At 39.7% G+C, this 14,837-nt stretch overlaps 2 protein-coding genes across 2 annotated transcripts in view; one reads left to right on the top strand and one right to left on the bottom strand.

Annotated features, from left to right (window-relative positions):
• LOC141164413 (A-type potassium channel modulatory protein KCNIP1) overlaps positions 1-4,638 on the top strand; it is an 858,918-nt gene extending 854,280 nt beyond the window's left edge. Inside the window, exon 9 of the mRNA XM_073649607.1 lies at positions 4,618-4,638. Coding sequence (XP_073505708.1) covers positions 4,618-4,623 — 6 coding nt within the window. The 3' untranslated portion in view covers positions 4,624-4,638. The remainder of the gene's footprint in view (positions 1-4,617) is intronic.
• Positions 1-14,837, bottom strand: part of SEC24A (SEC24 homolog A, COPII coat complex component) — a 58,535-nt gene that overhangs the window by 6,535 nt on the left and 37,163 nt on the right. The window contains exons 11-18 of the mRNA XM_073649604.1: positions 13,802-13,920; positions 11,716-11,771; positions 7,999-8,205; positions 6,416-6,539; positions 6,148-6,306; positions 5,214-5,387; positions 1,723-1,833; positions 253-428 (exon numbers count right to left, since the gene is read on the bottom strand). Of these exons, the coding sequence (XP_073505705.1) occupies positions 253-428; positions 1,723-1,833; positions 5,214-5,387; positions 6,148-6,306; positions 6,416-6,539; positions 7,999-8,205; positions 11,716-11,771; positions 13,802-13,920 (1,126 nt within the window). The remainder of the gene's footprint in view (positions 1-252; positions 429-1,722; positions 1,834-5,213; positions 5,388-6,147; positions 6,307-6,415; positions 6,540-7,998; positions 8,206-11,715; positions 11,772-13,801; positions 13,921-14,837) is intronic.

Raw genomic sequence — 14,837 nt, 5'->3', positions numbered from 1 at the left:
TATTTTTCATTCAAGTCAATGGCCTTGTCGGCAGATACACCTGAATCCCGTTTTTCAGGGCTTCATATGGAGACACGGACATGTGGCTAAAACGTGATGTGTACCGGCCTCAATTTTTTTTTTTTCTTTTTAACGTTTTTTGCAATATTTATGTCCAGGCTGTAGTAAATGCATAGGTTACAATATTTATCTTCAAGCTATACTTTAATTGTTACATTCAAGACAAGTATGGAGACGCACACAAGAACTGACCTGCTTCAAAAGAGCCAGTACAAACATAGGGAAGAGACGCAAGGAGTTTGGTGCTAGAAGACCAGGCTGCTGTACAGTTAGCACTGAAGAACGGTAAGCAGACAGGGAATCGATTGCGGCATTCACTAGGGCATCCCGAGCATCACTCAGACTTGATGAAATGGATCGGTCAACAGCTACAAGAATAGAACAATCAGTTTTCATGACTACATTTATACAATTCTATTCTATATACGAATCTCTTATCCTGTTCCCAACGTGGGATTTACATGTTCTAAATCTGGTGCGGATGTATGGAGCGCGCTCAGGAGCTGAGCCCACTCCATACATAGCGGGTGCCGACTGAGTGACACAGTTAGCACCTTCCTCTTACAGTGCTTGGCACAAAGTATGATCCGAGCTACTTACCAATTTATATACCGCTTAGATCCATAGATTGTCATATTTACTACATAGAGTATGTGCACACGTAAAGTAATTTGCTGTAGACATTTCTGCTGCAAATACTGAAGTGTCTGCATCGAGAAAGTGCTAATTTTATGCTGCATTATTCCTGCCGGTTTTACCCCATTCATTAGAAAGGGAAAAAACGCTGCAAAAAACCCTGAAAGAATTGGCATGCTGCAGATCCGAAACAGCTTCAAATCTGCAAGGAAAAAATAAGCAACGTGTGCATGAGACTTCAAGGAATCTCATCCACTTTGAAAATCCTTCATTTTTTTGTGACAAAACAGAGTGGAAAAAATGCATCAAAAAAACACAGCAAATAGTTAAGGTGTGCACATACCCCAATACTGAATAAAATACAGAGACGGAAAAAACAGTTCCAGTCCAAATGTATAGAAATAGATGTGTGTTTAAGTGTCGATAAGTTTGATCTATGAAAATGTTACATTAATTAACCCCTACGATGAAAAGCCTGAATTGCAGTTTTGCTGTCATTTCACATTCCCCTCAGAAAATGAAAATAAAAAAGTAATCAAAACATAGAAAGTACCCCAAAATTGTACAAATAAAAACTACAGTTCACCATCCAAAAAAAACAAGTCCTCACACAGCTCCCCTGAGTATATATGAAACGGGTCTCAGGAAATGGAAAGACAAAAAGGTTTTACTATCATTTCTATTTCAGCATTCCACCTCATTTTCTCCCCTTAATTGCAACATAGTATATTGTGAAATGAATGGTCATCCAAAGCTACAACTCGACAGGCAAAAAACAAGCCCTAATACGGCTAATGTTGATGGAAAAAATACTAAAGTTATGGCTCCTCGAATAAGAGGGGAAAACAAAAAAACCTCACCCTTTCATAATAGGAAGCTAATGGTGGTTTAAGAAGAAAAATGAAACAAACGAGTAAAAAACTTCTGCACACCCCATGTTTTTTTCTATGCCATCTACCATACAAGATCTTAAAACACTGGTTCTTGGCTCTTAAAATATTAAATTGATCGACTTCATATACCTACCCATATTTGCCAGCAGTCCAATCACTGCCTGCACATCTGCCCCCGCATAGACATCCGATAGCGCTGACACTACAGGGAGGCACATTGTGTGCACACGAATCCTTCTCTCACCTGTTGGGTAGGAAACAAATATTAAAGAAAAAATGTAGAAGATCAGCTCACCTATCGGATCCAAATACCAAAGGAAACAGTCCATATAACAAAAGGCAATTGATCCAGCACTTCCAATAAAATATTTTTATTTAGAAAAATTCATCCACAAATATATGGAAAAGTACATCATCTGAGGAAAGGGTCCCAAGAGAGATGCATTCAAGGTTGTTGGTTGACGCGTTTCAGAGTGATACTTCTTATTTATAACCTACTATGGGAATGAAATTCAGACAGATTAAAAACACTCTCAGATTGCTCCATGTGTGTATAGGTGTGGCTATCTGAGAGAGTTTTTATTTGGTCTGAGTTTCATTCCCTTAGTAGGTTATAAATAAGAATTATCACTTTGAAACGCGTCAACCAACACCTTGAATGCATCTCTCTTGGGACCATTTCCTCAGATATACTTTTCCATATAGTTATTTAGATCCTTTATGGAACTATATACAGTTTATGGATGAATTTATTGGAAGTGCTGGATCAACGGTCTTGGTTACATAGTACACAAATATTGTGAATTTCATTTAAAGGCCAAAAATAGGATACCGAATATTTGGAAAAATAAATTGAGGAAATTTGTTAATATTCTAGAAAGAACGATGGCCAATTATGAGGCCCAGGCATTGCCATGTTGTGGCGGGTGAGGCCCCAGAAGAGAGAATTAATAAAAAGCGCTGTTGTAAAGCAAGTAAATAACACCGATAGCAATAATTAGGCCATGTCATCAGAAACCGACCTTAATTCAGATTTTAATAAATATTTAGTAGTCGTACATGTGCCGAATCCCATATATGGGATTCGGCACACGTACGATCCCGATTACTCACTACATAGTTATCGGCAAGAGAGCAGTGAGTGTATGGCGTACACACCTCCGAATTCCAAAGCATGGAATATGTGTATACGCCTTCGCACAGTCACTGCCAGCGCTACGATAACCCAATTAAGATTATTCGCTGCCACCACCAATCAGTTCTGGCCGATTGGACGCCTTATAGGTAGCGTATGGCTTCGGGGGAGTAACTATTACAGGACAGAAGAAACAGAACTATTACATTTTATATTTAATCCAAAGGGAGGCAGTGTTTCTGAAAAATATATACAAAAGATTTTACAAGGGGGACAAAACAATACAGCATATACAGTTAAACAAAATAAAAAGGGATTAATAGAAGAACTTACTAGACCGATCGCAGAGACGACTCAGTTTAGCTGGAGGGAAACGCTCCAATGGACCGTTATCGAACGGGACCCCTGCCTACACAAATATGTATCTCCCCACCACGAGTATAGACCCATCTTCAGATGAATCTTTTATGCCGAAGGGCGCCCTGCCCACACACTCCCCCGTGATGACCTTACGTGGGCTGATCTCCGCCCTTCATGGTTTTATTAAATCTCTAACTTTTGAGAACTTCTCGCTGTTTGATCGCAGAAGTTAGCAAGTGACGCCATATTTTTTATTGCGAATTTACCTTTCTTTAGAGACTAGACATGACCTGGCTGCTGTCCGTTATTTTTGTACTTTTGCGTTATAGCTCACCGGCAGGGCGTACAGATACGGAAAAATATGTGTATTGTTCTCTAGCTAACCGTGCCGCTAAAAATGTGTGTCCCATCGCGATCGGAATTATAGAACTTCCGATGCTCCATATTTCATGGCGGTGCCTGCAAGACAGCAGATTGAACACACATGCAAATGGGGATGTCCTGGCTAATGTGCGGGGTGAGGTGGGTTTCTTTTGAGGCTTAACCAGTGGTTTCCTATTTAGCCTGGTGTCTACTCATCACAGGTCTTTTTTACAAGGGGTTACATTTGTATGGTAATTAGCCTGGATAATTGAGTTTGCCACCTCTTGTGTGCACTGCTATTTGCATGGAGCCAGTCGTCTAGATTGTGAGCTCTTGCTCCTTTGACAAATGGTTGATATTGGAGGGGGGGAGTGGGAGAGTGGGAGGGACTTCAGAGAGATATTTTTTTTTAAATTTTCTATGACGCACATAAAAAAAATACATATAATTTTTAAAATAAATTACTAAATGTATAATATATAATTTTTTAAATAATGCAGTTAGCACACTGGCCACTGGGGCTAGTCTTTCAGGAAATCCACATGTACATTACCAGCAATAAACCGACTGACCCTAGTTTTTGTATTGAAACATCTACTGATAAATGTGTGAAGGTCATTATGAAGGGTGGGTGACTTGCAACACTGTATTGTGACTTGTGGATCCTGTGTTATAAGCTTTGTATAGGTGTTACCTGTCATTGTAACCCTGACTCTGATGATTATGAGATTTCTGAATAGTATTCTTTAAAGAAAAGGATGTCTAAAATAGCCTTAGTGGTAAATGTAAAAAAATTGCTAGATCACCAATTTTTTAATACAGATTGTGATGTGGGGGAAAAAAAAAAAAAAAACAACAACTGCTAAATGTGTATTAACCCCTTGACAACCTTTGATGTACTTGTAATGGGGACTCAGCCTCGCAGCATAGGTGCTGCGAGGCGCCAGGTTGCCCACCCTGCTGGTGCATTGTCGCTGTGACAGTGGTTTGCTCACAGCGCCGCACCTCTTAGGTTTGGGACCCACAGAGGTTCACCGTGACGTGGCAGTGGGCTTCATAAAGTCTGATCAGAATATTAAACTAAGAACCTCATGTTCAGTTTTGTAAATTGTTGCCTAGCAGCATTAGATAAATGTATGATTTTTGACTGTGCGGTCTTTTTTTCTACAGTTCTGAAATTATGTTTGACATCTACGTACTCACACTGACATGGGGAATCATTGCCAGGTTAGTTTTAACATATAGTGAACATGGTACACACACATCTATATTATATATATATATATATATATATATATATATATATATATATATATATATATATATATATATATATATATATATATATATATATATATATATATATAAAATTGTGAATTTGAACTTTTTTTGCAATTTACACGCACTTAGATTTTTTTTCCCGCTTTCCAGGGCATAAAATGAATGGTGTCTTTCAAAAGTACAACTCGTCTTGCAAAAAACAAGCCTTCATACGGCTAGATTGACGAAGAAATAAAATAAAAAAAGTTAAGGCTCTTGGAAGAAGAGGAGGAAAAAAGGAAAAATGAAAAAGATGGAAAAATCACAGATAAATATATTTTAACATGAAAACATTGATTAAGTCAATAGGTAATTTTCACATGATCAAATGTATAATACATATACATCTCTCCTAGTGACGTCTATACAAGAACATGCAATAAAATGTATCTATACTTCTGTGGCAAAAGACGCAGTTATTACTCGATTACATGTACAGAACTCACCTTTACTGGAAGTGTATAACAGAGCAGACTGAAAGGAGACGACAGGTGTATCGGTCAGATTCTCCTCCACAGACATCTGTACTGCATACCCAGCATCAGGATTAACATTGGGAAGGGACAGTAGATCCGTAGACCGAACAAAGAAGTTCCCATGAAAGGTATGGATAGAAAGGCCTAGAGAAGGGTGCAAATAAGAAGGTGCAATCTTGCATGTTTTTCCTACATACTAATAATAGCCAAGTAAAGTTGCATATACATATTAATAGTTTAAAGGAAACCACTTCCAATTTAAAATGCATTGAAGCCAATATGCTACTTGATGTCTACAGACAGTAGAAGAGTAAGACACTATTGAACGAGAGTACATGAGTGGTTGGCCCATCATTATGTGTCAAATTCACTGAATAAATCATAAAAAATATATGCAATTTCATTTACAAGCCGTTAAAAAAAACATCCAGTGAAAAGTTAGGTCACATACTTCTGTAGTATGGCACCCTCCAGCAGGTGCGACCCTGGGCAGAACCCTCCCCTACCCGAGCAGGGGCGACCCCGGGCTGGTCCTCATCTTTCTGCTGTCGTATCTATGACCTCTTCACTACAGACCAGGTCTCCTGGCTGACTTCACTGAGTATTAAAAGGTTGAGCCATCTTTGGAATCTTATAACACGCAGTAAACGCCAGTCTGGATGCAGCGGTAAATCCTGGCCTATGGTGAAGAAGCTGAAGATATGGCAGCAGAAAGAAGAGGACCAGTTGGTGGCAAGCAGAGGGGTGGCTAGAGCTGCAAGTGTTAAGGATTAAGTAGTTTTTTTTCCTGATCCCAGGAACTGCCTAGATCGTTTAAAAATATGGTCTATATTGGCCACAGACTATAGAAAATAAAAATTCTCCACTCCGGCTGCTTAAGTGATCAGTCAGACTTCATACAAACCTTTAGTGCACCTTATCCGCATTACAGCCTCAAACCCAATCTTCCGGGTAAGGTATCGCTTTAGCTCTTTCTGCAGTTTCTCCACTTGCACAGGATTATGCTGGTGATGGTAAGCACGATAATAATACACACTCCCAGCTGAATATCTGGAAATGCAACCTGAAACAAATCATGAAATGTAAGCAGATATCTTAGCACAAAACACTGCAACAGTCTCGTGTGCAGAATAGTGAATAAATTGAAAAAATAAATTCTGCCACCACCGTACCCAAAGAAGCCAAATCAGAGTATCTGCCGCTTAGGAGAAACAGATCAACTGCCACTTGTTGTCCTGAACAATCCAATGCAAGCTTCTTGTAAAAGTCAGTTGCTGGTGTCAAATTGTGAATATCCTGTATAAAAAAAAAAAAAAAAAAAAATGTATTGATTCCGTTTGAGTACACTAAAGACACAAAGTAATAGTTTATTAAAGTGGTAGAGTTAAAAAAGCTGACCATGGGCAGCTGGTAAACAACTTTTCCCACCCCACCTTGATTTCAGCAGTGCATCCCCTATTCCTTCCCCTTGGTATACAGTCTACATTGGCTGTAACATCGGCAGCCAATCACTCGCCTCAGTCTTTTGCTGTATACCTCTGAGGCCAGTGCCACATTCAGGTACAGGAAACCCAAGCAGTAAGCCGGCGAGGAGAATCAGGGATGCAGAGCTGGAAACATCGGGAGGAAAAATAATACATATCTTATGTACTTATTATGCCTAAAATACAAACTAATTTTCATCCTAAATGTCTATTTAATGCCATAAATTAATTTCTAATATACTTGAATTAAAAATTATCTATACTAACAGCTTTTATTTTCTTTATTACAACTTCCATTTTGATTATTATTTATTTGAGAACACCCAGTGCATGCTGAGATACTCAAATAATGCATCATCAGATGGGAAGAGGAGTCGCTTGCGGGGGTGGTGCTGGTCTCTGCAAGCTTACAGAGACCAGCGCACTTACAATGTGCACCTGCAGTGCGCTCTAGTGCTGGCTTGTTACTACTGATCTGAGCCATAAACAGAGCGCACCGTCATTGTGCACATTGCACATTGACAGCCCCTGAAACAAAAGGTCACTGATAATGCTTCATTTCAGGGAGGGGGCAGGGGCTGCGATAATGACCACAGCCTCTGCCCCTGATGACGCTTTGTTGGAGTATCCCAACATGCATTGGGAATTCTCAAATGAAGCGTCATCAAAAAGGAAGTTGTAAAAAAGAAAAGCAGTTAGTATAATTAGAAAAGGAGAGGAAATGTATAATTAAAGTATATTAGCATATAGATTAGATTATGGCTTTAAATAGATAAGCATTTAGAATAAAAAATTAATTAGTATTTAAGACCACCCCTTTAAGTAGGTTGAAGGACTAAAATGGCTGCAGTAACCAGGTAGGACAGCAGTGATCTCTACAATAGCTCTCTAAGTGGCCAGCATTTAAAACATTAACCAGTTCAGGACAATGCAATTATTTTTTCTTTGTTTTTTTCTTCAGCCACCCAAGAGCAATAATTTTTACTTTTATTGCTGACATGCCTTTTTTAATATATATATATATATATATATATATATATATATATATATATATATATATATATATATATATATATATATATATATATATATATATATATATATATATATATATATATATATATATATATATATATATATCATTTATTTTGTTTTAATCATACTATTTAATTCACCACATAGTGTATTCAAAAATGAGAAAACAATTCTTTGTAGGAAAGACTAGGCAAATATATGGCCAAAACAAGCGCTTCCTTTAAATAGAGGCTCACCTTCGCAGATGACTTTTGGTTCGGCTCCTCTCGGGGTTTCAAGGCTCCTGCACCCAATGTTGGCAATTGTGTTTGGAAAACAGATATGCGTCCCCCAGTGGGCGATATCAGCTTGTAGGCAGCCTGCAGTGCTGGCCCGAGAGCACTCTGAGTCTCTGATGACTTTGTGAACATTTCTGGAAGGTTCTTTAATAAGTCCTGGACCAACTTGATATAGAAACATGAAACATTAACTCTATTCTGGCAGATGTCTGAAATCTACATAAAATGGGGTAACAGGGAAAAGGGAAGGTTGTGATCCCATGAAATAGTGACAAGCATTACTTACCTATTAAACCCCCCCACAGCTATGCTGCTCTCCTCTAGTATTTGCTTACCATGCAAAAGAGATGTCGCACAACTGAAGCCAGTGATTGGTAGCAGCGGTCGTGTGTAAACAATCATTAGCCCCCGCGGTGTCTAGTGAGGTCAATTGTACAGGACAATTCATACACTGACTCATGGGGGGCAGCAAAGCAGGGAGGGATTCAACAATAAGCAATATTTAATTTATCAATTCTCCCCAACCTGTTTCTAAATCATTTTAGCATATGTCCATCCAGCTCATACTTTGCTATTCTACCTGGTCTATGTAACGGAAATGTGTTGCAGTTGTTATATTTGTATTAATTATTGATGATGTAATCATTTATTTTTAAAACAAAAATGTATTGTTTTACCATTTATTAGCTTTGTCTGCAGCCGCTGGGGGCTGCCATTTGTATCTGCCATTGTGTGCATGTGAGCACAGCACTGAAGCTGCAAATACGGCAGCCCCAGGGTCCGAGCGCATCTCCCACAGATCTGGATTGGGCACGTCCAAGGCAGCGGCGGTGAGAAGAGCACCAGGGAATCTAGCGGTTATCACTACTGGAACAAGTCACCACAGTCGCTCTGATTGGAGCGTTAACAGCAGTGGTGCAGCATTGATAACTTGGCATTAGCAGTACAATGTCAGGCTGCCGACTTGTGCTCACCGCGGCTGTCATCAGTGTTCTGTGCACAGCAAAGTAATCACCACGCTGCTGTGCTCTGAACATGCACTCAGCTCTGCTATGTCAGTGTAAAGCCTCATTCAGATTCCTGCATTACAGACATTTAATTAAGTTTTACAGCAGCATCTGCAATGCAGTAAAGTGTAATAGAACCCACCGAGATGTGGATCTAATCCTATAATGTGTGCTACAGCTTGTTGACCTGTGTATCTAATCCTATCATGTGTGATACAGTATGCAGCACAGAGCTAACAGTTGGCGCTGCCAGCCGTCCCCGGTGATACGGTCTACAAGTCAATACCACTTTACAGTCACCAACAAAATGTCTCCGCACTGTGATCCTAACCTTCATCCTCCATCAAAAGCCCAGGAGGAGAGGAGAGGAGTGATATCCCACACAAGCGAGCAGATCTCCCCAACATTTACTGCAGCAATATTCCGATCTAGCATTACACTAGGTTCTCATGGCAAATTTCAGCAGCTGCTCGCTTCAGTGTTTAAATTGGAAAATAAGAAAATATACACAGTACAGACCAAAAGTTTGGACACACCTTCTCATTTAAAGATTTTTCTGTATTTTCATGACTATGAAAATTGTACAGTCACACTGAAGGCATCAAAACTATGAATAAACACATGTGGAATTATATACTTAACAAAAAAGTGTGAAACAACTGAAAATATGTCTTATATTCTAGGTTCTTCAAAGTAGCCACCTTTTGCTTTGATGACTGCTTTGCACACTCTTGGCATTCTCTTGATGAGCTTCAAGAGGTAGTCACCAGAAATGGTCTTCCACCAATCTTGAAGGAGTTCCCAGAGATGCTTAGCACTTGTTGGCCCTTTTGCCTTCACTCTGTGGTCCAGCTCACCCCAAACCATCTCGATTGGGTTCAGGTCTGGTGACTGTGGAGGCCAGGTCATCTGGCGTAGCACCCCATCACTCTCCCTTTTGGTCAAATAGCCCTTACACAGCCTGGAGGTGTGTTTGGGTCATTGTCCTATTGAAAAATAAATGATGGTCCAACTAAACGCAAAACGGATGGAATAGCATGCCCCTGCTAGATACTGTGGTAGCCATGCTGGTTCAGTATGCCTTCAATTTTGAATAAATCCCCAACAGTGTCACCAGCAAAGCACCCCCACACCATAATACCCCCTCCTCCATGCTTCATGGTGGGAACCAGGCATTTACAGTCCATCCGTTCACCTTTTCTGCGTCGCACAAAGACACGGTGGTTGGAACCAAAGATCTCAAATTTGGACTCATCAGACCAAAGCACAGATTTCCACTGGTCTAATGTCCATTCCTTGTGTTCTTTAGCCCAAACAAGTCTCTTCTGCTTGTTGCCTGTCCTTAGCAGTGGTTTACTAGCAGCTATTTTACCATGAAGGCCTGCAGCACAAAGTCTCCTCTTAACAGTTGTTGTAGAGATGTGTCTGCTGCTAGAACTCTGTGTGGCATTGACCTGGTCTCTAATCTGAGCTGCTGTTAACCTGCGATTTCTGAGGCTGGTGACTCGGATAAACTTATCCTCAGAAGCAGAGGTGACTCTTGGTCTTCCTTTCCTGGGGCGGTCCTCATGTGAGCCAGTTTCTTTGTAGCGCTTGATGATTTTTGCAACTGCACTTGGGGACACTTTCAAAGTTTTCCTAATTTTTTGGACTGACTGACCTTCATTTCTTAAAGTAATGATGGCCACTCGTTTTTCTTTCCTTAGCTGCTTTTTTCTTGCCATAATACAAATTCTAACAGTCTATTCAGTAGGACTATCAGCTATGTATCCACCAGACTTCTGCAGAACACAACTGATGGTCCCAACCCCATTTATAAGGCAAGAAAACCCACTTATTAAACCTGACAGGGCACACCTGTGAAGTGAAAACCATTGACGGTGACTACCTCTTGAAGCTCATCAAGAGAATACCAAGAGTGTGCAAAGCAGTCATCAAAGCAAAAGGTGGCTACTTTGAAGAACCTAGAGTATAAGACATATTTTCAGTTGTTTCACACTTTTTTGTTAAGTATATAATTCCACATGTGTTAATTCATAGTTTTGATGCCTTCAGTGTGAATGTACAATTTTCATAGTCATGAAAATACAGAAAAATCTTTAAATGAGAAGGTGTGTCCAAACCTTTGGTCTGTACTGTATATTATTTCATAATTTTATACCATTAAAAACGCTTTGTTTTTTTCAAAAATGTAAAAACATGAACCCACTACATTTTTCAATTAAAAAAATACTTTTTCAATTGTTGATTTTTTTTAAATGACATTTCCTCTATCCGTCCATGCCAGACCACATCATGGTGTGGTTGTGGTGGGTGGAGCGGGCTCAGAAGCTGAGCACACAACTGAGATTTGCTTATTACTGCAGAAACTGCAACTAAAAGCTGGACTTCATCTGAGACTGTGATTTGGCCTCTATACGGGAAACGATCACAGGTTAAAGTCCCCTGTGGGGTCTAAAAATAAAGTGTAAAACTTAAAGATAAAAAGAATAGAATGGGGTAACCTACTCCCCGGCCGATTTATGGTAAGCCCTTTGCATATTTTATTGGCCTCATTGGATACACAAATTCAATCAATCCCACTGCAACAAAATGTGAAGTGAATCTTTTCTCACATAACCTGCAGTCATTTTGTAATATTTGTGAATATTTGCATGATATTCCATACCTCTTTGCATTCATTTAAATTAACCAACAGGTTCTCGGGCATTGGGATAAACACATCTGCAAATGGACACAGATAATGTGAGTTACAGTTTATTGACCAAAAAAAAAAAAATGTATAAAACAAAATTTGTGTAAAAGCATAGAGAAGAAAAAGAAACACTGCTGGTGGGAATGTTGCAAATAGTTTCAGCTTCTATGCAGACGATGTAGTGTGAAGGGGCAGGGGTATCTAATTATTTTCCTCTACAAACCTTCTCATGGAATACTAAATCCTGGATTTTGCTTACACTTTCACAAAGATTCAGCATTGCATATGCCCCATCTAAAAAGCATTAAGGCCTGAAGCTTGTAAAGGTTTTGAAAAATAATGGCAATGCTGCACCAGAGACCAATTCTAAAGTTTACACCATCCTCTAGAAGACCTTTCAGTAGTTTGAGCATGTCACACTGGCCACATCATGGAATAGTGGCTGCAGGGCTGTGTAAAAAGTAGTTTTTATTTTATACATTTCTCTTCTCTGTTGTGGAGATTTTAGGTTGTAACGTTTAGGTGATAATTTGTGTTATAGTTCAACCGGGTGTTACCAGAGATTTATCTCTGCGGTGGTGTACTTCTTGCTATGCATGAGGTTGTTCCGTCAAAATCAGCAACATACAGGGACTAAATAAATTTAAAAAAAAAAAAAAAAAAAAAAAGAGCCCCCACTATAGCTTAGAACAGGTTTCATCTTGTATGAGATATATAATAAATCGACAGTCTGCTGTCCTCACTGCCGGGAATAGAGCAGAGTGTGTTCATCTCAAACAATCAGTGTGGGGAGGGGTAGTACAGCAGAGCTAATCTTTGTCTCATTACAAACAGGTTTACACTCTCCTCAGCTCTGCTGTATCCCCCCCCCCACACTGACTGCTTTGAGATTAAAGCTGAAGAAGTGTTAATAATCATACAGACCTCTGGTCCCCCAACTGGTAACCACTCTGCAGTGAGAACAGTGAGCAGATCAGACTGTAATTAAATGTGTCATGAAGGACAAAGCTTGTCCCAAGCTAATAAGCGGGCGTGCTTTTTCCCCCCACTGTATGTTGGTACATGCTTCGTATTGGTCAACGTCATACAGGGAAAGAAGTACACCCACTCGGAAAACACCCTGGTAACACCCTTTTGGGCTTATCATAAATTATAACCTAAACTTTACAAGCAAATATCTCAATTTAGAGGAGACATTATTATTTTTACTCAGCTTTGCAGCCACCAATGCACTATTCCATAATATGGCCAGTTTAGCATGCTCAAACTGGTGAAGGGTCCTCTTCAACTAAACGCAAGCATTGGGCAAACTATTAAATGGGAATGCATCCTCAGAAAATTGCCCATTGTTATATCAGGTTTTTAGGTTTAAAACCCAAACATGTTTGCAAAAATACATTCGATATCATTAGTTATATATAAAAATCTTGCAGATTTCACACTGGCCACTAGACCTAAATGAAGACCTCCAATTCCTGTTGGGCACCTGGACATTGGCAGCAACTGATTTACTCAGACTGCAACTTTCTTTTAGAAGCCTTGTGAGTTTCTAATATGAGCATGCTCCGGTGGCTCCTGTACAATATACTGTATATCAGTGTTTCCCAAAATCCAGTCCTCACGGCCCCCAACACCCCATATTTTCAGGATTTCCTTAGTATTGCACGGGTGGTGGAAGTATCAAGGCATCAGGTTTTCTGTGCAATACTAAAGGAAATCCTGAAAATATGGGGTGTTGGGGGCCGTGAGGACTGGAGTTTGGGAAAAACTGAGGTACATAGAGGGGTTACCTTTCATTGTAATCTGGTCATGAAAAGGACAAAGCTTAAAAACAACAAAAAAAAAAAAAAAAAGTCTTCTATACAGAACCTAGCATGAAGCCAAAAAGCTAGTGTAAAAATTGCAAAACAAATGTCACTAACTAGAGGCGGAATCTCCTTACTTTCCCAATAGTGACCGGACCCTCCTGGCCACATCTACCAGGAGAGATGTATTCTGAAGGAATGGAGTCCGATGCTGATGGCATTTGTCATCCCGGCTAATGGAAAGGGGCACTTACCGTCTATATCAGACACCACTAACATTTGGGGCTGTGACAATCCCTCCTGTAAACTGTAGAAATGGATTGTGCTGTCAAATGTGATGAAACCAATCTTTGTCCTGGTGTTGCCAGGAAGCCTGTTTGGGAAGAAGAGGCAGTTTGTAAAAGCCAGTGATAGTTAGCTGCATGACAACTGCCTTCCGCTCCGTACAAGCTTCAAGTGTTATTCAAAGCAAAAAAAAAGTCAGCGTTTGGTCATGTCCATGAGGCTCTACGTGTCCAGAAAGATTCTTTTACATTGAACAGTGCCATTACAGAAATTCCAAGCAGACTTACCAGGCTGTGGCTACAATCTGTACTGGCAATAACAGGGCAGCAGCAATCATGAGTAACTGAGGAAGCAGTATAAGGGCATGTTCAGACAATAAGAAGGGGAAAAAAGGAGGATTTTTCATATGGTCATGTGAATCTGGCCTAAAAACATACTTCCAGGCAGCAGGGTGGCTCAGTGGTTGGCAGGATGGCCTAGTGGCTAGCCAGGTGGCTCAGTAGCTAGCACTGCTGCCTTGCAGCATTAAGATCCTGGGTTTCAATCTGACCAATAACATGTATGGAGTTTGTATGTTCTCCTTAAGGTACCCTGGACTCTTTGCACACTAAAAGGGAATTTAAATAGTGAACTTTAATGGGGACAGTAAGTGATGACAATCTATGTTAAGCGTTGCAGAATATGTTGGAGTTATAAAAGCAAGCGAAAATATTTTTAAAAAAAGAAAGTGTATTACCCATATACAATCTAAAGGTGAAATGGGGGACACTTCTATTACATTTCTCAGGTCAGTAAAAGGTACAAATCTCTGGATTTTATTTTTGAATAAAATATTTTATTTTAGCTTATAGCAAAACTTTTCATATAATGAAATAATTCTACCAGTATCTTCCAATCTTGTGGGATTTACGCTATCATACGGTTCTTAGGGGGTTTTTATTGCGTTTTCTGTTGGGTCATGTGAGACAGCAGTGACCCACTATGCATTTCCGGTCTTTTTGTTCT

This window comes from Phyllobates terribilis, unplaced genomic scaffold, assembly GCF_046119375.1.
Source record: "Phyllobates terribilis strain yellow unplaced genomic scaffold, ASM4611937v1 Scaffold_10__3_contigs__length_209671492, whole genome shotgun sequence".
Taxonomy (NCBI): domain Eukaryota; kingdom Metazoa; phylum Chordata; class Amphibia; order Anura; family Dendrobatidae; genus Phyllobates; species Phyllobates terribilis.
The sequence above is the reverse complement of the archived record's forward strand: the minus strand, read 5'-3'. Positions and strand labels throughout refer to the sequence as shown.